Source organism: Mus pahari, chromosome 15 (genome assembly GCF_900095145.1).
Source record: "Mus pahari chromosome 15, PAHARI_EIJ_v1.1, whole genome shotgun sequence".
NCBI classification, from domain to species: Eukaryota; Metazoa; Chordata; class Mammalia; order Rodentia; family Muridae; genus Mus; species Mus pahari.
In genome coordinates, this window is record NC_034604.1 from 67049819 (window position 1) to 67073570 (window position 23752).

Consider the following 23752-nt stretch of genomic DNA (forward strand, 5'->3'; position numbering starts at 1 on the left):
GAGAGAGAGAGAGAGAGAGAGAGAGAGAGAGAGAGAGAGAGAAGCTTCTGACCCTCCTGCCTTTACCTCCCAAGGGATTAAGTGTATCTTAAGGATTAGGTCTGCACCAGCACACTCGGTGGAGCATCTGATTTTCTCTACCAGGAAAGTCACACAGGGTGGGGTTGGGGGGTGGGCTATGCCCAGGCCCTATACACTGGTGTCAATGTCTTTCTCAGGGCCAAGCACAGCCCTGGGGATCCACCTCAGAATGATGCTCGAGACACCTCCTCAGACACAAGCATACATTTGCATGTCCATACTGGAAATAGGCAGAGCGATGGGAAGCACGTCCTTGGCAATGCAGAGTTGACTTAAAGGAGAAAGGAGACATTGTGCAAGGGAGGGTGTGCTCTTAGTACCTTAACATGATTTTCTGGCCAGTTATCCACAATTGATCTAACATGACCTCTGTCTGAGATTGAAATAAACAATCCCCTGCAACAGAACAAAAACACCTTTGCATTTCATGACAGTTTTTTGGTTTTTTTTCTATGTTTCCATCCATAATTGGGATACTTAGATATTCTGATAAAAATCAAGATACGGTTTAATTTCCAAGCACTGATTTATTTCCAAACATTTCAACTCTTTCAAATGATAATTATGTTGCTTACTGAACAGCTATAACAAAGATTACTGTTAACTGATGTGATTAATATCCCCAAAGAGAAATGTGTTCACATTATAACCATCCAAGTGGGAAATAAAGTAAATATTCCTACACTGGGTACAATGGATTCATGGCATGATCCAAAGCTCTGCCCCATAACGTCTCATCTCCTGTCAGTCCTCATCCAAGGTGCAAGCCAGACTCACGGTGGGGGGATGGGGGGACAGGGGGCTTTCTGAACTATACCTGGCCCACACCTGCAGGACACCCAGACACCCTGAAGGGACAGCTGGGCAGTGTGCTTCCAGTTTCCTTTGCTCCTCTAACCTGAGCTGAGAAACACTTTCTAATAAGAACGAACACATGTGCTAGGCTACCTCCTAGAGATGTTTTACATGTGTTGGTGACAGCACTATACGGATTAGGTTAAGCGGGGCTTTTCAGTGTCTGCCAGGGAGTATCTGCCACATAAGCACACAGGGTGCTAGCTATCTTCAGCTGCCAGAGCTTCCTCAGGGAATCTTGTGGGGAGAAAGCTGGCAGGGGTCAGCCTTTTAAATAACTCCACAGGTGCATCTTAAGCACTGTGAAGTTGAGAAGAGCCTTCAGATGAGATGTGGGGGCTGAGGGTCTCGCTCAGCCCTGTCTTAATGCCTACACTGATATCAATGCATGAGCCATGGCAAAACACAAGGCTTAAGGTAAACAACAAAGCAGAAGGGGCAGAAAAACTCAGATAAAAAACCATCTTAGATCCAGCACATCATTCCCTCTCAGTGGTTTCCAACAGGGTCAGTCATCCTTGGCTGACAACCAGTCAGTGCTCACTCAAGGACTTGAGGGAGTGGCCAGGGAGTAACTCTTCCTACTGAAATGTCTGATAAAGTCAGAACAGTCTGAAATTTAAAATTCATGAAAGCTAATTTTTCTCTTAAAGGGGAAGAGGAGAAGCATCAGAAATTAAAGCTGATCCCAACCTGGCAAACTACCGAAAGGCTTAACAGTAATTACGGTTCTGGGGGAGGGGGGAAGGGCTACTACACAACTCCTCTTAACAATGGCAATAATGATCCAGGAGCAGGTTAAGTGAGCTGTTCCTACAGAAACAAAGATATGAGCATAATGACTTTTTATTAATATCTTTTAATACAAATTAGGCTTTCATGAGGCAAGAAACCTGGCTGGATAATATTGTAACACACAGAAATCTAATTAGATGTCACAGAATGATTCTTTTATTACACCATAATCAATATATATTTGTATTTAAAAACAAGTCTTACTTAGGTCTCCTAAAGATGTGCCCATATTGACAACAGGCAAGACCAACTGTTGGTGTGTACACAATTGGCATCAGACTTTCAATATCATCTTGCAGTATTCTATAGAACAGTTTCTCATTTCTTTCTTGTATGCCCATTATATAGATGTATCTGAAATTAAGCACAGCAAATCACACCCAAGTTAGCCTGTTATCACACTGGAAATTTTGACCTTTGAAAGTCAACCTAAATGTTCAAAACTGAGCTCACATGTGCGCATACACACACACACACACACACACACCCTTCACTAAAGAAACCACACCAAAACCCTAAGTTATAATTCTATAACACTCAGAACTAAAAATTAGCAAGACACAGAGGTACTTAAATGGTAGCTGCTAACAGGAGAAACAGCAGCTAACCCTTTGAACAAAGGCCTGGAAATGCTAAGGAGTCAACAGAAGGCGTCCACGTAAATGACAATGAAGCTAAAGGAAGCCGTGACTCCAGAGGTGCGTCCTGGAGTCCCATGCTAAAGGGTTTAGTATCTCTTTGTGTTTTAAGCATTCTTCCATACAGGGAGCAGAAATAATGAGACAGAACACATAGAACTGGAGGCCATTCTTAGTTTCTCCTACCTTTCTCTACCACAATCTGGTATAGATCATCAAGGCCTAAAGCATACAGCTGCAGGGGTCCTTCAAATATGGCCATTTCTTTTCCCCACATGCAGTCTAAACCACTAACTAGTCTGTATGCAGCTTCCCTTCCCTGCCCCAATCCACCTCACTTCCTCTACACCGACTTATGTTTAGTTTTACCTTGGAGTCACGTATCTGACAGCCTTGGAAGAGTCTCTTAATGTAGCTCAGAGGCAGTCCCCTCTCCTAGCCCCCGCTTCCACACGCGACTTTCCTGTGTTCTGCTCCTATACTACCCTATGACTTCTTGTATATTCAACTTTACATTGCTTTTATACTGTTTTGTTTTGTTTTTTTAAAAAAATTCTAAACTGGCCCACCATAAGGCAGTGCTCGTTGGTAAGAGAGGATACCTGTGTAGGTTATGTGCAAATGTTCTCTCAGGCTGGGCAGCTACAGGGAGCCACACAGCCAAAGGTCAGGAATTTGTTCTGAAATGGACTGGCTGCTGAGCTGTATTTGGTAGGTTGGGTGTACTAAACGCACACTCACCTTATAGTATTTTCAATTTACAAATGGTTTGTTAAAATATAACTCCATCTTAGGCTAAGACTTCGGTATTTCTATATTTTACTGGGTGAATAATAAGTAAAGGACTTAGCCAATGAACTGCATTGCTCCTGGGGACAAAGGTGACATACGTAGGTAGAATACAATAGAGAGAAGATTTCTTCTCACTGCAGGGAAATAATCAAAAGCAACCAGGCTATAAAATCGAAAGAAAAAACAAAACAAAACAAAAAAAACAAACTCAGCTTTCTGAAAGAAAAGTACAGGAGGGCTAAAGAAGAAAAACAGATGGTTCATCGGGCATGGGAGGGGAAGCTGGGACATTCCTGGGCCCCCGCAGGTGACCACTCACACCTTTAGTCACACTTTAGACTCATGGTGATCTTACCTAAGGCTCTGAAAGCCTAGGGCTGACAGCTGCCCTGAACTCCACACTGACCAGAGCCTGACCATTACCTTACCTAGTCACTACTAGATTAGCTATTCGCGGCCTCACTTCCTAATGGCTTGAGTCACTACTAGACTAGCTATTCACGGCCTCACTTCCTAATGGCTTGAACTCCCTACCCAGCATGTCCATGGCTCCCACTTTTGTCTGGTTATGACCTATCTACAACTGTGAGTCTCAGGGTCACTTCCCTCACTCTGAGCAATCCCTCACCATCTGCTTACGGCTGCACGCATCTCTACCACTGCACAACCCTACCAGAGCGTGTGTCCCCGTCCCGATCTCACACTCAACTCCAGACAAGCAGGCTGAATTTCACTTTACAGTGAGAACCCTGGAACAACGCCAACGCCTGAGCGGACACTACAGTTCTCCTTTTCTGTAGAAAAGAACATACCCATCTGTAATGGGATCCAATGCCCTCTTCTGGTGTGTCTGTAGATGGTGACATTATACTCATATATAATAAATAAATCTTAAAAAAAAAAAGTACAGTCTCTACTGGAAGATGTAGCCACTTATCCCTGGATGCCATCTACAAGCAGAGTGTCACACACAACGTGGGAGATCAGTGAAAGCTGCGGAATAAGACGTGGGCAAATGAGATGATTCCTCGTGTTTCCAATGTGTGAATGCAAGTAATTATCAGTGGCACACAACTTATTCCTGCCAAATTCTACCACAGTGATCCCTGGCAAGCACACCCTAAAGTGATAAGGACACGAATATCACAGTAGGAAAGTGACAAAAGAACAGCCTCACTGTGTGACGTCACTGTGTGAGTGCACACATCCTGTGCCCTTATCACACCACGATTCTAAAATAAGGCTGCCAGTATATAAACCAAACGTCAACAACTCTTACTTTTCCAAAGGGCTAGTCATTTTTTTCAAGTTTCTATGGAATCGTAAGGCTTGAATATCCTGTGTCTCTATTTTAGGAGGTAAAAGTCCTTGAAGACCAAGCATTTGTCGTTCTTGTAACGTAAACGCCATCCCCTAAAAACAGAAATAAAGAATTAAAGTTAGTAGTAACTGCAGCAGCAATAGCACTGTCCTTTAAAACACAATTCAAGTGTAAATTCTGAAAAGTAAAATACACTTTCCAGGAATTTCAAAATGCTTTAAGATTGCTGACATCACATATTGATGAGCATATGTAAAGAGTTACCTCTCACAGAGAAATGTCATCTAGTGTAAGACCCTAGAAAACAGCCTAAGGATCCAGTCCATATGTCTTGCTTGTTTTTTTTTCAATATGGAGTCTCTGCATACCCCTGGAACTTGTTCTATAAACCAGGCAGACCTCCAACTCAAGAGATCTGCCTGTCTCTGCATCTCTAGTGCTAGGATTAAAGGCATGCAGCACCACCTTGGCTACACTTAGATACTTTAATGCACACATTTGTAATTAAGCAATATGACCTGCACATAGCCATTCCAGAGAAATATTCAGCTAGCTAGGGAATGTAGAGGTGTATAACAGCGAGCAGTTCTAACAGTGCTCCCTAGATCTCCTGGCTATCACAAACTAGATAATAGTCATCTCTATGTAATAAGCAATCTATGGTATATCCATACCATGAATTGCCAGAGTTGCCGATCAAAGCACACTGTTAACTCATTTGTGCTTAGAAAATATTCATAAAACCTCATATCACATACAGATGCATGTAACACATAAATGAAACCAACAATATACAGTTAAAAATTAGTCTATGTCAGAACATTCAATTTCCAGTATTTAGCTGTGGGATAAATTATATTAAAATGAGCCCAGCAAAAATGCTTGGGTGTGGATTTCTAAAATTCTTTCCTCCATAAAAGGGCTGAGAGCATTGGCCAAATGATCAACTTTTTTCTTAGTTCTGGGAAATAACTAAAGGCTTACATCAATCAAGGAGCATTTTACCAAGAAAAGGGGCTGGACTCTGTTTCAGGCAACGCTTGAAACACTGTATGATGCCCAGAGCAAACAAAAAGCTAAACAGAAAGCTGAATAGGAAAAAGCGTAGGTAATAAAATGCCCACAGGAGTGAGGCTCTGAAAAGCCCTGCTGTATCCGGGGGAAGACAACATCCTAGAAAGACTGAAAGAGCTAGAAGCAAACCTGCAGGCCACGTGAGCAGGGGCTACTCGCTGGGTCTCAGCGGGGCGGGCTTGCACATACCACGCAACGGAGCCCTTAGGAAAGGAAGCATGCGAGACTGCACGGTTCTAGCTCCAGTCATTTAAGGCTTTGCCTAATCTTCAGCTGACCAGAGCCTTCATTAGGTACACATAACAAAAATTACACTTAAATGTTACCATAAAGTAGAACTTGAGACATAGCTCAGTGACAGAGGCTGGCTTAGCATGTACAGGGCCCAGTGCTGGGATTGAAAGACAAAGAGAAAGAAAAAAGAGAGAGAAAAGGAAACATCTGTGAGTCTAAGAAGCCAGGCACAGAGATGGGTCAGCGCCTGAGGGGACTTGCTGCTCTCCAGAGAACTCAAGTTCAACTCCTGGCACCCACAGCAGGAGGCTCACAACCACCTGTAACAGCGCTGAAGATTCTGACACTGTTGCCTCTGCAAGCACCTACACACAACATGCCTAGACAGACCCACCGACCGACCGACAGACAGACAGACAGACACACACACACACACACACACACACACAAAACACAGACAGATAGACAGACACACACACACAAGTAAGTAAAATAAGTAAGCCCAACAGATTCACAAAATGGCTGCTGTAAGACATTAAAAAAGATACGAAGTAGAGAATGGTAATTGCAGCGAAGAAATAGGAAATAAAAAGATATAAACTCATGGAAACATGATCTTAAGATACAAAAAGCAGCAGAACAGGAAAAAACGGGTGATGCCAAAGGAACAGGGGCTAAAAACTGCTGCCAGGTTTCAGAGACGGAGGACTCTCCCGTCTACACTGCTATCAAAGGCCCCTGGTGTTCAGCTTGGGCTTGCTTTGTAATGTGTCTGGGCGTTGGATCCAGAGTCTCCAAACATGCTATGCTGGTTCTCTTCTATGACACTACAGCTCTGGTCCTGAACTGGAAATGAGTGACAGGTTAAAGAGCAAGTGATATTTGGAGTCAAGAGAAAAATAAGAAGGGATCTCCTTCACTAAGCTTCCTTTAACCAGTGGCCTGTGCAACTCTCTGGCCAGTACCAAGCAAGCAAACTAGAGGGGTACAGCACCTAACTTCCTTTTGCAGGCCTGAAACGCCTATAAACACATCATACTAAACAGCTCCGAATTTTTTTCTCTTGTAATAATAAAAAAACAGATAATAATAATAAAAATAAAACAGACTGACAAAAAATTATTATGGCAAGTCCTTTAGAACAGATCATACCTCTAATTTCAATGTACCACTTTTCAAAAGGTGTACTTCATTCACTGTGACAACCTCTCTGTGTCATCTCATAAGCTTTTTGTAAGAAATATCTTTTCAAAATTATATTTCAAAAATATTTTGTAACCGGGCGTGGGGGCACACGCCTTTAACCCCAGCCCTGGGGAGGCAGAGGCAGGCGGATTTCTGAGTTCGAGGCCAGCCTGGTTTACAAAGTGAGTTCCAGGACAGCCAGGGCTACACAGAGAAACCCTGTCTCAAAAAAAACAAAACAAAAAAAAATTTTGTGTATATATTTACCCAGGGTTGCATTTTATTAATGCCGTTTTTGTGGCGCAGAGTACTGAATTGAGGAACACGGTAACAAGCACTCCATCACTGAACTATTCCATTACTGCCATACTCTTAACCACATGCCAGGCAGGCCCAATGCAGAGCCTGTCCAGGCCCATTTCACTCCCTCCATCTGAAGCATCGACGAGCAGGAGCTACCACTCTGCCAGTCTTTTCAGAATACGTGAGGTGGGTTGCCAAGGGGGATTATTCCGATGCCAATGTGGAACTGGAGTCAAAACTCAAAGTCCAGCCCAATAGATCCTGTTTAGTATTTAATATGACCACTAAATACTGAGCAGGATTCACCTATTGAACCCAGCGTACACAAAGATGATGACATGCCCTGCTGGATCTTGTATTGATGACTTCGGCCCTACTAGTGATGATCTAAAAGTCAAGGCAATTTCTCCTTTGTAGCATTGGCTGAATTAATAGCCAAAAATATGTGCAATGATTTGTGTCCAAAACGATGGGTGTGAGCTGGAAGGTCGATAAGGGTTTCATTTCATTTGGTTTTACCCAATCAACCAAAGGTCCCTGATTCCAGCTAGGTGAATCTACCTAACCCTCTTGCCAAAGGTCCTGGCCAGAGCACCCCTCTGAGGTGTTCTGATACTAATGATGCTTTATTGCACTTACCTAGCACTAGGAAGCAGTCAAACCTTTTCTGGTAGTAAAAGCTGTGAAGAGTAAGACTTAGAAGGGGTGAAACAGCCCAATGGAAAAGATACGAACGGCGTACAACAGGCAACTCTCCCCAAAAGGCCTCAGTTCCGCTGCTACAGAGCTACTGAATGCAAAATCTTCAGGCCTCGTCAGTCTAAAAGCACAGCCCTGCCTAACAGGAAGACAAACCACGTTTGCGTTGCTGACTTTACTAACCTTGTTTGTTCTTGGATTCAACATGAGTGGCTTGCCCTTCTCCTTCAGGTGCACTCGGCGGCAGGTCAAAGTGCAAGGAGTGGTAACAGCTCTTAGCCGGGAAAACATCTTCTCTCTCCTGGAAGACAACACAATGGTAAGCACCACACAGCGCCATACCCGTAAGCATTTTCTTTTCTTTTCTTTTTTTTCTTTTTGTCTGCTTACATCTTTTTTTTTTTTTTAAATTTCTTTAGATATTTTCTTCATTTATATTTCAAATGTTATCCCCAAAGTCCCCTATACCCTCCCCACCCCCCCACCCCGCCCTGCTCCCCAACCCACCCACTCCCGATTCCTGGCCCTTGCATTCCCCTGTATTGGGGCATATGATCTTCGCAAGACCAAGGGCCTCTCCTCCCATTGATGGCCAATTAGGCCATCCTCTGCTGTAGTGTTTCTGCCTGCACGCAGACCGGCGCCTGTCTGCGTGGGCAGCAAACACCTTGGGGTGGGTTCATACTGCAGAGCTAATCTTCCTGAAATAAGAGATGACCTGCAAGAAAGATTATTACTATTTATTGATTACACGCGGGAGAACCCAACCCTCCCCCGCATGCCCTCATGTCCCATTGTCTCTGCATGGATCATGTTCTGCTGATCATGATCATGATCTGTACTCTGGCTGATCTGGGGAGCAACCCCCAGCGTGCCTGTAAGAGGCACAACACTGTTTAGAGGCAGGACCCAACACTCTACTACATATGCAACTAGAGCGTAAGCATTTTCAAAAGCAGATGTGAATGCTCACTGCATACTGAAAAATGCTTCAGTTTTAAGGCATGGCAGAGAGAGAAGGTATCCCACCCACAGTGGGAGCCACTACTTTATGCAAGTATGTGGTAGTGTGATGGTTTTTATATGATCAGCCCAGAAGGTGGCGCTATTAGAAGGTGTGGCCCTGTTGGAGTAGGTGTGTCACTGTGGGTGTGGCTTTAAGACCCTCATCCTAGCTGCCTGGAAGCCAGTCTTCTGTTAGCAGCCTTCAGATGAAGATGTAGAATTCTCGGCTTCTCCTGCACCATGCCTGCCTGGATGCTGCCAAGTTCCCACCTTGATGATAATGGACAGAACCTCCGAACCTGTAAGCCAGCCCCAATTAAATGTTATCTTTATAAGAGTTGCCTTGGTTATGGCGTCTGTTCACAGCAGTAAAACCCACACTGAGACAGATGGAGAGATGGGAGTGAGAGCAAGCAGGATAGATTCAGCACTATGAAGAAGGGTGGAACTGGAGACTCAAGGGTGGGGAGGAACAGCCTCATGTGAGAAGCTTCCCCTGTCACCAGAGGCCATGGTGAAATACCAGCCTGTGTTGAAGGCCATATCCGGATCTGAATCCAGACAGGAGTCTGTATCAATGTCCATCTTACCACCAAAGGTCACATGGACGTCCCTGCTGCCTGGGATCATGGTGATATCCAAGGGTAGTGCAAAGCTGGCCTGGCCCCTCACAGGCTGCAGCACTGGGGAAAGCAGGCCCTATGCCTCTCCTGAGCAGCCCAGTAGAGCTGACCCTGGAGGTGTGGGTGCTGGAGAGCTGCTGGAGGGCCTGAGAGAGGACCCCATCAGGGCAGGGCTGGGGAACCCTCCCTGGTGGTGTGAGGAAGGGCTGGCAGGCTGACCAACTCAGCTTCCACCCAAGGCCCAGACCCAGGGCTTTCAGTCAGCTCACCCCAACACCTACCCATTGAGGTACTACTAATGAAGTTAGTAAGAGGCCAGTTTTACAGATCCAAGGCTGCAGGGTCTCCATGGCACAGGGCAGCAACACGATATCTGCGAAGAGTCCCCGTGAGGGTCCAGTATTGATGGTATAGCAGAAGCCAGAGGCCTCGAATAGACCAATGACTAATCCAACAAACAGCTGCAAGCAAAGATGTGTAGACAAAAGGGTGTGTGTGTGTGTGTGTGTGTGTGTGTNTNTNTNTATATATATATATATATATATATATATATATATATATACTGAGCGACACACTGCAGCATCCACAAGAAGGTTTTTGTTTTCATTTTTGGGGTTCTTTTTTTTAATTTTAATTTTTTTATTTTCTTTTTGGGTGGGTGGGTTACAAGGGCCAAGTGCAGACACAAAGGGCAGGAAGAGAAGTGGGATTAGGGTACAGTGCATAATGTGAAACTCACAAAGTATCAATAAATACAGGGTATCCCCAAGATAGCTGACAAACAGGGAGCTACACTACTGATGGGAGACATTTATACTTCATGACCTTGGTAACTTGGCTACATTTCACTGTCAACTTGACAGAAATTAGAATCACCCAGGAGACGCTCGTCTAGGTATCTGTGAGCCCATTTCCAGAAAGGTTCAGTGGAAAAGCCCTACCCCTCCTGGATGACAACATGGCAAGGGCTAGGGTCCTAAATCAAAACAAAAACAACCAAACAAAAAACCAAACAAACAAAAAAAAAAGGTGTATAAAGATGAAGCCAGCCTTCATGTCCCTCGGCTCCCTTGGTCCCAAACACAAGCTCCTCCTGCTTTCGTGAACTCTGCCATGTTTTCCTGCCATGATGGTCCTTACCCAGGATAAAGCCCTCTCCTTATAAGTTTCTTTGGCCAGGCTTTGATCACAGCAACAAAAAAAGCAAATATACAGTAACCACAAGTACCATATTCCATTTTGAATGCATGTTACAAAGTTACAGGTGGAAAAGGTATGACACATGTGTAAAATACATCTTAAATTACTTCAAAAAAAGAAACGTATATAGTAGTATCAAGCATGCCAGCAAACACTGAAATACCATTGATTTTATTATAAGACCTTAAGGAAGGTTGAAATGGTACTGCATAAAAGCTGGAATTATGAAGCTATATGGAGGGCTGAAACATACAGCCCCTGGTTGTCTATATGGTGATGTTATGGAAAGTCTTTTCGATTCTCCACTTCTCTTTTCAAGCTTCCTACCGAACAGGAAGATCCTTTGCTAAGCAGAAGTTCAAAGCCAACGGACTGCTTAACCAAGCAATAAAACAAAACACAGCTTAACCAACTTAAAGAAAAAATTCCTAAAGAATAACCATAAAATAGAATAAAGCTCTTGTTCCAGCCTTCACAGATGCTACAGGGACAGTACGGTGTTCTTGGATTTAATTTCCTCCCAGTTTCTGGTTTCTCCTCCTGCTTCCCACAGGAGATGATCCCAAAACAATGGGAATCTCTAGTGAAGAAAAATGCATACCACACTTTAAATTTTACCATCAAAGAAGACACCGGCTTCAAAGTCTCTCAAGACTACACTGTTTTATTGACAAAGCAATACTGTTTTATGGTATTTAGTGTAGGTTGGCAATCAAAGATGCTTTTCTAAAAGCAACAGACTATGCATGGCCTGTTTGTTCTATAGGGTCCTTAGCCTGAAAATGGGTTTCACATTTTTATAGGGTTACAACATTACATACATACATACATACACATACATAAAACACAAAGAAGACACATGTGGCTCAGAAAGCCTGAACTATCCACTCACTGGTTCCTTACCTAAGAAAGGCTGCTGGACCCTGCTGCCGAGGCTACAAACCCTGTCACCTACCTAGAGGACAGAAAATCTCCCACCTACAGCCTGGAGAGATGGCTTGGTGGTTAAAGAGCACTGAATACTCCTCCAGAGGACATGGGTTCAATTCCCAGCACACGCATGGCATCTCACAACTGTCTGTAACTCCAAGATCAGACATCCTCACACAGACACATGAAGGCATAGTGCACATAAAAAAAAGTAAATTATTTTTTTAAAAAAGCAAAGAAAATCCCCCCCCACATATTTTACTAGCACACACACGCTATGGGCATGGAAGACAGCAGCATTTCTGAATTATTTCTACAAATATTTCAACCCCAAGATCAGCAAATTCAAATAAGGTGAGTTTTCCAAGATAGATCCCTTAGTCCTGGAGGGTGAAATACTGCGCCGTGTAAGTAACTTGTTTGAGCTGTTTTCTGCTGTGCACCAGAAACTGAAAGAAAGGTGGGATACAGTGTTTCTGGGGCATCTGCTGGACGCCTGCAGCCCCCACCAACACACTCCCATCCTGCAGGGAAATGCTGATGCTTGAGTGAGGCAAGGCTGAAGGCTTGCAACAGTGTTTCACTCGCTTTACATAGCCATAGATACAAGGAACTTCTAAACAACGTGTGAAAGGAAATGCAGAGAGAACCTGTGAACAGGGTTTCCTTCTTGGAGGAAGTGAAAAAATCACTGTCCATAAAAGGCCAGGCAGACAGAAACTTGTACAACTGTAGGGAGGAAATCTAAGCCAAGAAGAGAGGCAGTGGTGAGAAGAGAAAAATGGATGATGGAGGGAGAGCTAACAATGAAAATTTTCATAAGTGACCTGTTAGGGCCCTCAAAGACCATCTATGATCCAATTCCAGGCCGCAATTAAAATGCAGCTGTGGTTTCTTTTAAATGAGAAAAACTGGCAAAAGTCTTTAGATGGAAGCAGAGTTCTGTGTTTAGTGAAGACTGTACACATGTAACAGGAATAACACACTGAGAACAAATGTACAAACAAACAAGCACGTAATTATGATCTGGAGAGACAGAGAGAGAGAACACAAGACAATTTGATTTTCAATTTTTACTTCATGTAATTTTTTTTCTTTTTGTTTTTTTCCAGACAGGATTTCTCTGTATAGCCCTGGCAGTCCTGGAATTCACTCTGTAGACCAGGCTGGCCTCGAACTCAGAAATCCACCTGCCTCTGCCTCCCGAGTGCTGGGATTAAAGGTGTGCACCGCCACTGCCTGGCATAAACAAAATTTTTTATCATTCCTAAAATTTTAATTTTATTTATACATAACCTGAATATCTATAAAGATATCTAAGTTTACTGTGTGAAGATCACAAAGCCCAGAGGCCCAGAAGTCAAATAGCCTCATTTGTTCAGATTTAAATGTACTTTTCATTTACACATTGGAAACGGAAGATACAGCATTAAGAGAACAGTGAATGGTTTTGTTTTCCCTCCCATGCAGCTCCCCACTCCTCTGGACACAAGCACTGTAACTTATTTCATATCCTATAGAACAACTAAGGAACAAAACTATGTATTTATAGAAACATCTTACTCTCCTTCCACATTTCAGCCACCAATTCTATGAAGATGTAGCATCTCTTCTATAAATTACAGCAAATGACTGAGCAGATGTATATAGGGACATACTCCAATGCAAACAATTCTACAGCAGGTAACAGAGGTGCCCTACGATTACATTCAACTATGATAGCACACAGACATAGTGCCAACCAGCAGGTTAAAGACCCACGCTCAAGCAGACTGTCACCTGTCCTTCTCAACAAGCAGCTCTTCAAGGGCTTAATAGTTTGTAGAATGGTTCACAGTACTCAGAGGAAGATTTGCTACATTTGCTGTTTAGTTATAAGACATGGGAAGGCTGCAGATGAACAGCAAGATGGAGAGATGTACCGGGCAAAGATCAGAGATGCAGGATGCGCAGCCTTCCCTGCTCTGCCACGCACTCGCAACACAGGAGAACATGAACCCTTCTAAATCAGGAGGTTTTACAGAGCTTAATGTCCAGCCCCACCCTTTGCCGAGATCAGGGGTGAGGTTCAATGTTCCAGCCCTCCGGTCCCTGCAGTACCCAGTCCCATCCTGGAACTCTCCAGGGACACCACCCAGTTACCTCACTAGCATAAAATGGTGCGATCAAAAAGTCTTACCAAGAACGACAAGTGATATTCCTGTCACTCAAGAAACTCCGAGAATTGTAGCTCTCAGCAAAGAACAAGACAAAGATCAAATACATGTCAGACTCATAGGATACGTGAATGTGACCCTGGTTTTTTTTTTGTTTTTTTTCCATTTCTTTAGATCTTTAAAAAAAAAAAACCTACTGTCATTCTCTACATTCTGGTAACACACGAACACATCTCTTCTCATCCTCTTCCTATCCCATGACCCCAACCAGTCCCCTTCCAACTGTCCTGTCTTTTGGAGAGGGGATTGTTTGGTATTGTATCTTCCCCCCTCTTTTTTGAGGAGTAGGGTTGCACTCTGTACCTCCAAATCAAGTAAATCTTTCTGCCTACAGCCAAAGATTATAGATACTTACGCCAAATCCATAGCCTTAAAGTTAACTATGCCCTCATTAGTGGATTTACATACTTACAGCTTTTCCTTCAATCACACCTACAGTTCCACCTACCTTCAACTTAATTTATTGGAAACCATGACAGCTCGATGACAGGAACTGGCATGCGCTATTTCACACCACTTAACAGCCACTCTCTGGATTTCTGGTCTGGCTTTCCCTTCACGTACCAAACCACTGCCCTTGAAGCTTTGGTTAGATTTGTTTGTTTCTTCAAATTTCATGTAATTATTTCCTTTCCCTCTTAATCCCACCCTTCTAGATATAATACTAGCTAAACGATTCCCCTGTCGTAAATTCTCATACGTCATTAGTGCTCTGTTTCTTTGCTTTGAGACAAGTCTCATGTCAGACCTCTAGCTTCCAATCTTCCCGCCTCCACCTCAAAGGCATGTCCCACCTGGCTAGACCTGCTGTGCCAGACAGCAAACCCAAGGAATCATGCACACAGGCAAGTGTTCTACCAACTCAACCGCATCCCTGCCCTAACCACTTACTTCTGATGGGCACTTTTTCCACTTTATTTGTCCATACATCTACTTGAACATTTTTTTATATTCACCTGTTCATATTTTATAACTTAAAATTCTGGTGTCATTACATATTCCTAGACCTTTCAGGACCCTTCCAAGTCATTTGAATGTCTCTAGTACTAAGATACAAATTCTGGTTTCTTTCCTGACGTAATTTTTATCTGAGGTCATTTTCTTTTGAAAATAGCAGACATTGTTGACCGTGGGCCACTATATGTTTTGTGTCAACTTTTGAGGGCCACCACAAGTTTACTTCAGTGAGAGCTAGGGTTTATAGCCTAAAACCAGTTCTTAAATTATAGTCCATATTCTAAACTCAGATTCTAAACTCCAAACTCAGATTCAAGTGAGCTGAAGATACTTCAACTGTAAAGCTACTGCATATTTGGCGACAGAAACGAGATGGTCACCATCTGGAAAGGCTATACACGAGAGACCAGAGCCTTTCACACTATTCACAAAACAGAGGTCATGACTTGGTGTAATGAGCAAGTTTGGCAGTTAGAGACCTGCACTTAAATGTGGACTCGGATAATTACCAGTTTAGCATGAGCAGTCACTCTGGAGATCTGAAATGGTCTTTGAATTGGCACTGGGGTCAGTCACATTTTCACAGGCCTATGACCACCTACAGAGAAACTAGGACAATATAATAGCATTGTTCATAATATTAAATGTATCCTTTGTCTTTATGTTATGAATTATGACTTCCCTTTCTGGTGGTGAAATCCTATCTCTTAGGACAGAGTCAGTCAGTGAACTTTTCAGGGACTTTTGTTATTCTCTTAAAGACACAGTTCTGCTGTGTTCCAAAAGGTTGGTCCTAAAGTCACTAATTACAACAGGTGAGTCTCAAAATCACAGCAGCCCTCCTACCTGCCAAACAGCAGGACTTACAGTAGTCTTTAAGGCTCTCAACTTAAAGAAACACCAGCAATCTCATGTCTGGTCCCAAATACCTACATATATCATAACAACATACCTCTACATATATACTTAACAACAACAACAAAAACAATTATTAAAGTTTAGTCTAGGAACCAACTGCTCCATTAGAACACTTGTTTTTTTGGTTCAATGAGTAAAGTGCTCCCTTCACAATCATAAGGACCCGAGTTCAAATCCCTACCAAGCTCATTATAGCCAATTACATAGGTGCATGTAACTTCAGTGCCAGGAGTCAGGGGATTAAGGCAGCAGATCTTACTTGAGGAGAGAGGCCTGCTAGTCAGTCTTGACAAAGGTCAGCCGGAGGATTAGTAAAAGATCATGTCTCAGAAACTAGGATGGAGAAGTAACTGAGGAAGACAGCTGTGGCCTCCATACTCAGTACACACAAATACAACACACATGAAAGGAAAGGGAAGTCCAGTTGTGAAACTCCTAGAGTGACAGAGGATGTGCACACATAATGTTGTGATCTTATTATAAGCTTCGCTGCCTGACTTGAAGGTTTTTCCAGTAAAAAGAAAGGTCATTGGCAGGTACGTCAATACTGCCTGGACTTAAACCTCGGTTTGCCACTTGCTGTACCCACTATTTGGTAGTTAAGACACACCCTCCCCGAGTTTCAGTTCTCCTCCAAGCTCACAGCAGGAACGACTCAAAGGGCTTCCTTCACTCCCTGAAGATTTAAATTAAGATAGTTTAAATTTAAATTGGACCCATAATGCTTATTGAAATGCTGTATAATAAATGTTCCTTATTAAGGATAACCATTGCTGCTGGCTAACCTGGACAGAAGCTGCATTCTAAATGCCAGCGAGTTTCTGCATCAACATTTTTTAATGACTAAATTAAGAGGCTATGAGGATAATCAAGATTAACTCTTAAAATACCTCATTCTCTATCCAGGTCAGGAAGGACCATATGAACAGCACAGAGATCCAGACAATAGAAAACACTGCAGTAGCTACAGAAGTAACGTGTTCTTCACTTTGAAATTTGTAAACATTGATCAATTTCAGCCATATAAGCACATTTCAGCCATAAGCATTTACCTTCAAGTAAACTAGTTAACCTTCAATAAAATAATTAAATCAAATACATCTTTGACCCCAGATTTTGTTCCCTAAGATCAAGGGATTTTAGTGTTTCCTTTGTATCTCAAATAGAACTAGTTTGCGTCACAATCAATGAGTTATAATTTTAATTTAACATAATATAAAAAGTTAATACAGATGAGAATTTTAAAAATGGGATTAAATACAAATTAGGCATACATGGAATCACGAAGCTTTTAACTTAAACAAGGACAAAGCCTGTAAAATGAGCAGGTATGGAGGCTCAGGTGTTCAAGCCCTTGGGAATCCAGGCAGGAGTCAATTCCAGGCCAGCTTGGGCGATGTAAGACCCTGTCTAAAAACCAACCAACTAGCTAAATAAAAACACAACCCTGAAATGGTGAGTCGCTTATGACTTTGGAATGTACTTTTCATAAGTTTACTAAACTCCTTATAAGAATGTAACTCGGCCGCTTCTTCATCAGCAGCTTGGTGAGAAGGAATGGAAACCTCCTAATAAAAGCAAGGTCCAGCGACCCTAATGATGAGAAAGCATTATCTCATCATTTCTGGCCTCTGTGTCTAACTTTCAAGCTTTCACGACTACACAAAAGAGCCAGGCTCAGCTTGCAAATCGAAGCTCAAACGGGATTTCTTAGAAGTCCAGTATTAAAAAGTTACAAACTGTTTTCCTTAATTTCTGGAAACCATGTGGCAGATATATAGCCAGCGAGTTCTAGCGGTTACACATAAGCTACATACACAAGATACATGTACTTTTTTATTTATTAGGGAGATGTGTTTCTCCGCTAATTCCCAGAATATTTGGAAACTAAAAATAAAACATCAGTTTGCAATCCCTTAACAACATAAACAATGCTTAAGGAGTATGCATGGTTAGGAGTACAACTATGAAGAAAGCTTAAATCCAGTTCTTTATTACTTAAGGACCTCCGGGGTTATTCTGGAAGCAACCTGTTCAGAGAACAGTGCCCAGACCATTTCTAACAACAGTGCTGCTACTGGTTACTAACAATTCCTACACCAGCAGAAATAACAACGATATTAACTGCTTGGCTTAGAAGTGATTGCCACAAGCAATTAAGAGGATAATTCCAGGGATCCAATGCTATACTAAGGGTGCACTTCGGTTGAGGTCAGTTATTTTGATCATGTTTCTCGCCACAAGCAATACTCATTTTCTAGAATGATCGTCAGTACCAAAAATAAATAAATAAGGTCGAACCTAAAGCCACAACAAACGCAACACCTGACTCTGGGTTGGTTATGAAAAGCGTTAAGAGTCACCTGCCAATCCCGGTGCACAGATGCCATTTCATAAGAATGGACAGAACCACGCCAATCTTGGAACTTTCTAGCCTGCCACAACTCTTTCTTTTAAAATAAGGAACACACACATGCACACATCCCAACTCCTGTGCCTCCCTGGGCTCGGCTGAGAAAGAAATCTTGCTACAGAGGGTTTGAACCACAAAATAAGTCTTTCCCAAGCGCAGAGGGAAAGGAGAACTTGGGATGCTCGAGGTCTAGGAGCCACCTGGCTGGAGTCCTAGGAGGAAAGCGCGGTGTCCTGGCACCAGCGAGCCCGGAACCCCAGAGAGCGTGGCGCCCCTCCCTCCGTTCCGCTGCCCACCGGCCAGGTCGGCCGCACGCCCGAACACAAGCCGCGCGCGCGGTTCCCGGAGCGAAAAGGCCCGGGGCCACCAACCCCCGAGCCAGGCCCTCCGCTCCGCGCCTTACCGGACGCCTGGCCCGTGCCAGGTGGTGCAGCAAGCAGAGAGGCCGCGGCGCTACAGCCGGAGATGCTCGGCCCTGGCGCCACCCTGCCAGCCTCCCGCGAGCTCCTGGCAGCCGGCGCCAGCTCCGGCTCGCTCTGCCGGGGACCCGCCCCACACGCGCAGAGGTAGCGGAGAAAGAGGCGCGGGCCGGTGCCGGGCTGACCGACAGGCACGCGGGCCAATGGGAGGCTGGGAGCTGGCGCGGGGCGTGGCTCAGGCCTGGTTCCGCCCTCGGCTCCGTTCCTCTCGGCGGCACCTTCCTGCGCCGGGTTCCTGGGTGTTAACTGTACTGAGGCCGCGTGCATCAGCTCACGTGCGACCCCGACGGCGGGAGGACGGACGTGCTTCGGGGGAGCAGGGTAGTACTCGGCTCCATGGGATAGCGCAGGGTGGCTTATCCCGATCACCGGCCAGGTCCGCAGGGCGTTCACGCGAGAAGACGTTGTGCGCAGGCGCGGCGCTAGGTCGGCGGGTACCAGTCTCCCGGTCCAGCAGATAGAAAATAATGGTGTGGGTTCTCGTGGACCGCCGGTGGAGGGGGGAAGAAGCGGACGACGCAGGAGATTGGACAATACAAACCACAAGAATCGCAAGCTCCGTCGCTTTTGGAGCGCCGTATTTTTCTGATTAGTATTTATTGGTGTGTATAGATCTTCTGTAAAATTCTGTGCCATCGTCCATGACCTACCGGGAATTTACTAATCACTAATGCTGCCACCGTCGCCGTAAATATACTGTGTTCTTGGGAAAGTGCTACCTGAGTTCATCTTCGAATCCTTGAAAGCAACAAGGAACCTACACACACACACACACACTCACACACACCCACATATGTTTCCACTCTCAGCTAGGATTTTGGAGAATATTTATTTTTGTTTCAGAAACCGTAATCGCTAGGAATTATTCACTGTAATGGAATCTATTTACACTTAAGGAATAGAAACAGTAATTAAAAAAAAAGATAGAAGGGTAAATAAGAGGCAACAAAGAATAAGAAAATTAAAGGTGATGGAAATGTATAGGAAAAGTTTAAGAGAAGACAGGAAAACGAATTGTTCCCCTTAAAGCAGTTACAGGGCTCTGAAGTGTGGGGCACGTGAGTAAAGACTGCAATTATATGACCGATGATAGGCATGGCTGCTAGAGTCACCACCACAATGATAGGCATGGCAGCTAGAGTCACCACCGCGATGATAGGCATGGCAGCTAGAGTCACCACCGCAGTAAAGAGGAAGTATAAATAAATGTGGCCTGACATAACCCAGCCTGCCAGAAACTCAAGGTGTGGCCAGCTGAACGAAGGCGCTACAAAGTGCAAGTGTCATGAAGTCATCAGTGAAGTTCTGGTGTCCTCCACAGTCTGCCCTCTGTTAGGATTAGTGTGCAAAGAACTGTCACAATAGAATTAATTTTGCTTGAGGTCAATAGAGTCCTTATTAAATGCAGGGTCTGCTAATGTCAAGAAGACAGGCTCCCATTTGCCTGATGTACTCACACTTGCAGATTTTCCCAAGAGATGGGTCAAATGCCTTCCAGTGAAACTTAAATGATTTGTTACGATACAAACAAGCTAGTGTTTCTGCTGTTCTCCCGCTTCTTCCTGTTCCCCCCCAACTCCACCCCTACATACACACACACACACACACACACACACCCCACTCACTCTTGGAAAGGGCTAGGCATGGAGTGTGCAGTGGTGAAAGGGAATCAGCCAGACACATCAGTCACAGTGTCATAAGATGGTGATCCGGGATGAAGAGTACTGAGTCTGAAGAGCTGGGGTTTCTCACCTGTCCTGTGCACACAAACATACTGAAGAACCGTGACTTAATCCTTAGAACCCTCGTTTCTGTAGACAAGAGTTACATTGAAGGCTCTCATCCCTGAGATGGTAAAGTGGTCATTGCTTTGCAACTGACAAATCATGAAACATACACAAGCTTTAGAAAGTTCTGTACTCTTGGCTTTACTGTTTGGCAAACGCCTAATCTAATCTAGTCAGTGTTGCTAGGGTCAAGAACTTCCACCCTCACATGGTACTGGTTTTGGTTCTATAGCACTTGTAGCAAAACAATGAGATAGCTTGTTAACATTTGCCTTTATGAATCTGGAAGGCATGGGCATGTGCATTGGAAGTCAGGGGACACCCACGGGAGTCAGTTCTTTCCTTGCATTGTGCCTTTTATCCGCTGAGCCACCTGCCTAGTCCTCAAGAGTTAATACTTAAAAGGTGAAACTTTGTTCTATCTGGAGAGAGCTGGAGTACACTGGTTCATGTTTAAACAGAGAAAGGAACCATACACATTTCTGCTTCTCTAGGAGTAATGCAAATAGGTGGGCATTTTTGTTTTCCATACAGTTTTAACCCGGGGCTTCAGGCATACTAGACAACCATTCTGTTGCTGAACTATATCCCTAGCCTTCTTTTTACTTTTTACTCAAGACAGGCTCTCACAGGCTGGCCTTGAACTCACTGTTGTGTGGCAGTTTTTCTAAAGGAAGGCAAAACTGTCGTGCAGACTAGCTACACTAGGTCCCTCTCTACAAGTGCGTGTAAGCACTAAAGACCGAGAGGAGCTCTTAGGTAAGCCCATCTGTGTAGCAAACTCTCAGATAAACTGAGCTGCCCAGAAGAGGTTTGGGCCAACTGAGCTGCCTGGAACAAGACACCCTCCAACCTACTGGGCTACCTGCTGGTTGTGTGGTGTACTCCAGGTCTCCTCACCTGCTGCCAACCATGCTGGTGTGGGATTTTGGCAACTCGGCTGTCTTTGAGTCATTTTGTGCCTGTGTGTAACCTCTGTAAAACTCACTGGTTCACCAAGTTGGATTCTGCGGTGTCCTTACTTAGGTCGGTCATCCGTTGTGTATCTGGAGTAGACATGGGTCTTAGCTAGGGTTTCATTGCTGTGTAGAGAGACCCATGCCACTGCAACTCTTATAAAGGAAAACACTTCATTGGGCCTGGCTTAGAATTCAGAGGTTTAGTCCATTACCATTGTGGTGGGAAGCATGGCAGTGTGCAGGCAGACATGGCGCGGGGGACAGAGGTGAGAGCTCTACATCTTAATCCGCAGGCAGCAGACGTGTGCCACACTGAGTGTAGATGGAGCGCGTGAGACCTCAAAGCTTGCCTCCAAAGTGACACACTTCCAACACGGCCACACCCACACCTAACCCCCCCCCCCAACACACACACAAATACATACCTGCAAGGCCATACACACACCTACAAGACCACAGGTCCTAGTAGCGCCATTCCCTGTGGTCCAAGCTTTCACATTCATGAGTCTATGGGGCCATTCCTACTCAAACCACCACAACCTTTCTTCACATCTCCCCAGGAACAGTATCACAGCACCTTCTCTGTAGCTAGTACAGAATTTTAAAAAATACAAATTAAAAGGTCTGCTGTCTGTGGCACACAGAACAAAATATTATTATTACTGTCCTATTCATGGTATTAAAAGATCCTGTATTCTCAATTTCATCTAACAGGTATTAAGATATATTCTATAAAAAAAAAATGACTATTGTGATAACAAACAAGATTTTTATTTCTACATTTGAACAGTAACTGTTAGAAGCCAAACAGGGCTTAATCACTTTTCGAATGGTCCCTAAGAGAATGAAAGAACTTCCAAAGGAGAAGAATCCCTAGTAAATGGAGCTAGAAGCTTACGGCCCTGACCAGAAGCATGGCTTAACTCTAAGCAGAGCAAAGATGAGGAGTCTGCTACGCATGCCCTAGGAAAGAGTCGCCAGATTCCAGTGTGTGTTTCTGGAAAGTGCTTTAATCCAGAAACTGTCTTTTTAAATCTTGCTTGTTCACCTGGAAGGAAAGAGCTCACTATGGGAGTCTGTATATGTGAGTTCTGGCGCCCTCTCTTTCACACAGATTTTTAACATGGCACCTAGCACAACCCCTTTTTCTTGTCAGACAGACAGACAGAGACAGCTGCACTTTTCCTACCTATCCGAGAGGGCATTGGCGGGAGGACTTGGGAAACACAGTGCAAGGGAATACAAACACAAGCAGAGAATTCTCACTTAGAGCCCCTGCCTGGCATACAGGTGATGCTCAGGAAATAATATTTATCTTTTGTTAGGTCGTTAATTTTTGCTGAACATTGCTTTTCAAATCTCATTTGCATACTAAAATTATTTCACCGAATTAATAAGACTGTGAGGTTGGCATAACTATTGTTGAATTTACTTATGGGCATCCTGGGGACTAGAAGGCTACTCTCTCCAAAAGTGCCACTAGTAAGTGGAAAGGGGAGTCAGACTACACTACAAAACATTTGTTTTAGCATTTTTATGCACAAGTTGAAAACTGCTGTATTAAAGAAATGTAACGGCCCCCACCCTGGACCCAGTGAGTAAAGAAGTCCTGCAGTGTCAGCTTTGGACGCTCTTTTCGTTTGCGTTTTGTTTCTTTGTTTTTTGTCATTCTGGGGATGGAACCCAGGGCTCCAGGCATGCCAGGCAAGCCGCCTACTAGAGTCTCTGCCCTTGCAGGTAAGTGGGGAGCAAGCTCAAGTTCACCATGCATCCATCGAGAAAATGGAGAAATGGTCACCATGGACACAACCCCTCCCTCAAGACATCCTATTATAAAACAGCCACAAAGCATTCACTCACATGAGCATCATAAGACTGTGTGCTGTTAGATGCATCTTCTCATACACAGATTGTAAATAGTAGTGTGGTGTGAAATGTCTGAGGATGAGGAATATGACGGCAATTTTGCACTCTGGGGAAAATGGAGAATAATGAAATAATGTTGTCAAGGTCGGTTGACAGTTTTACGAGGGATTATTACACTCGAATTTCTACTTTTGTGTTTAACCTAATATTTTATTTTGAACAGAATTTTTTAAAATATAATATGTGAAGAATAAGGTCCAAGTATTGTCCTTTTCAAAGGACGGACTACCTTAGAAAGCTCTGTGGGGGACTTGACATGCAGCAAGCCTTGATCCTTAGAGAAGTTCCTCAGATGACAACTGGTCGGCTCCACAAAATGTTATCAGCAATTCTCAAATCCAAATGTTTCAAAATATTGGTAG

At 43.9% G+C, this 23752-nt stretch overlaps 1 protein-coding gene across 1 annotated transcript in view; it reads right to left on the reverse strand.

The window, feature by feature from the left end:
• The window catches only part of Me2 (malic enzyme 2), a 43712-nt gene extending 24881 nt beyond the window's left edge, over positions 1-18831 (reverse strand). Inside the window, exons 1-5 of the mRNA XM_021214407.1 lie at positions 18643-18831; positions 8161-8278; positions 4441-4574; positions 1936-2085; positions 402-477 (exon numbers count right to left, since the gene is read on the reverse strand). Coding sequence (XP_021070066.1) covers positions 402-477; positions 1936-2085; positions 4441-4574; positions 8161-8268 — 468 coding nt within the window. The 5' untranslated portion in view covers positions 8269-8278; positions 18643-18831. The remainder of the gene's footprint in view (positions 1-401; positions 478-1935; positions 2086-4440; positions 4575-8160; positions 8279-18642) is intronic.
• Positions 18832-23752: the final 4921 nt, after the last annotated feature.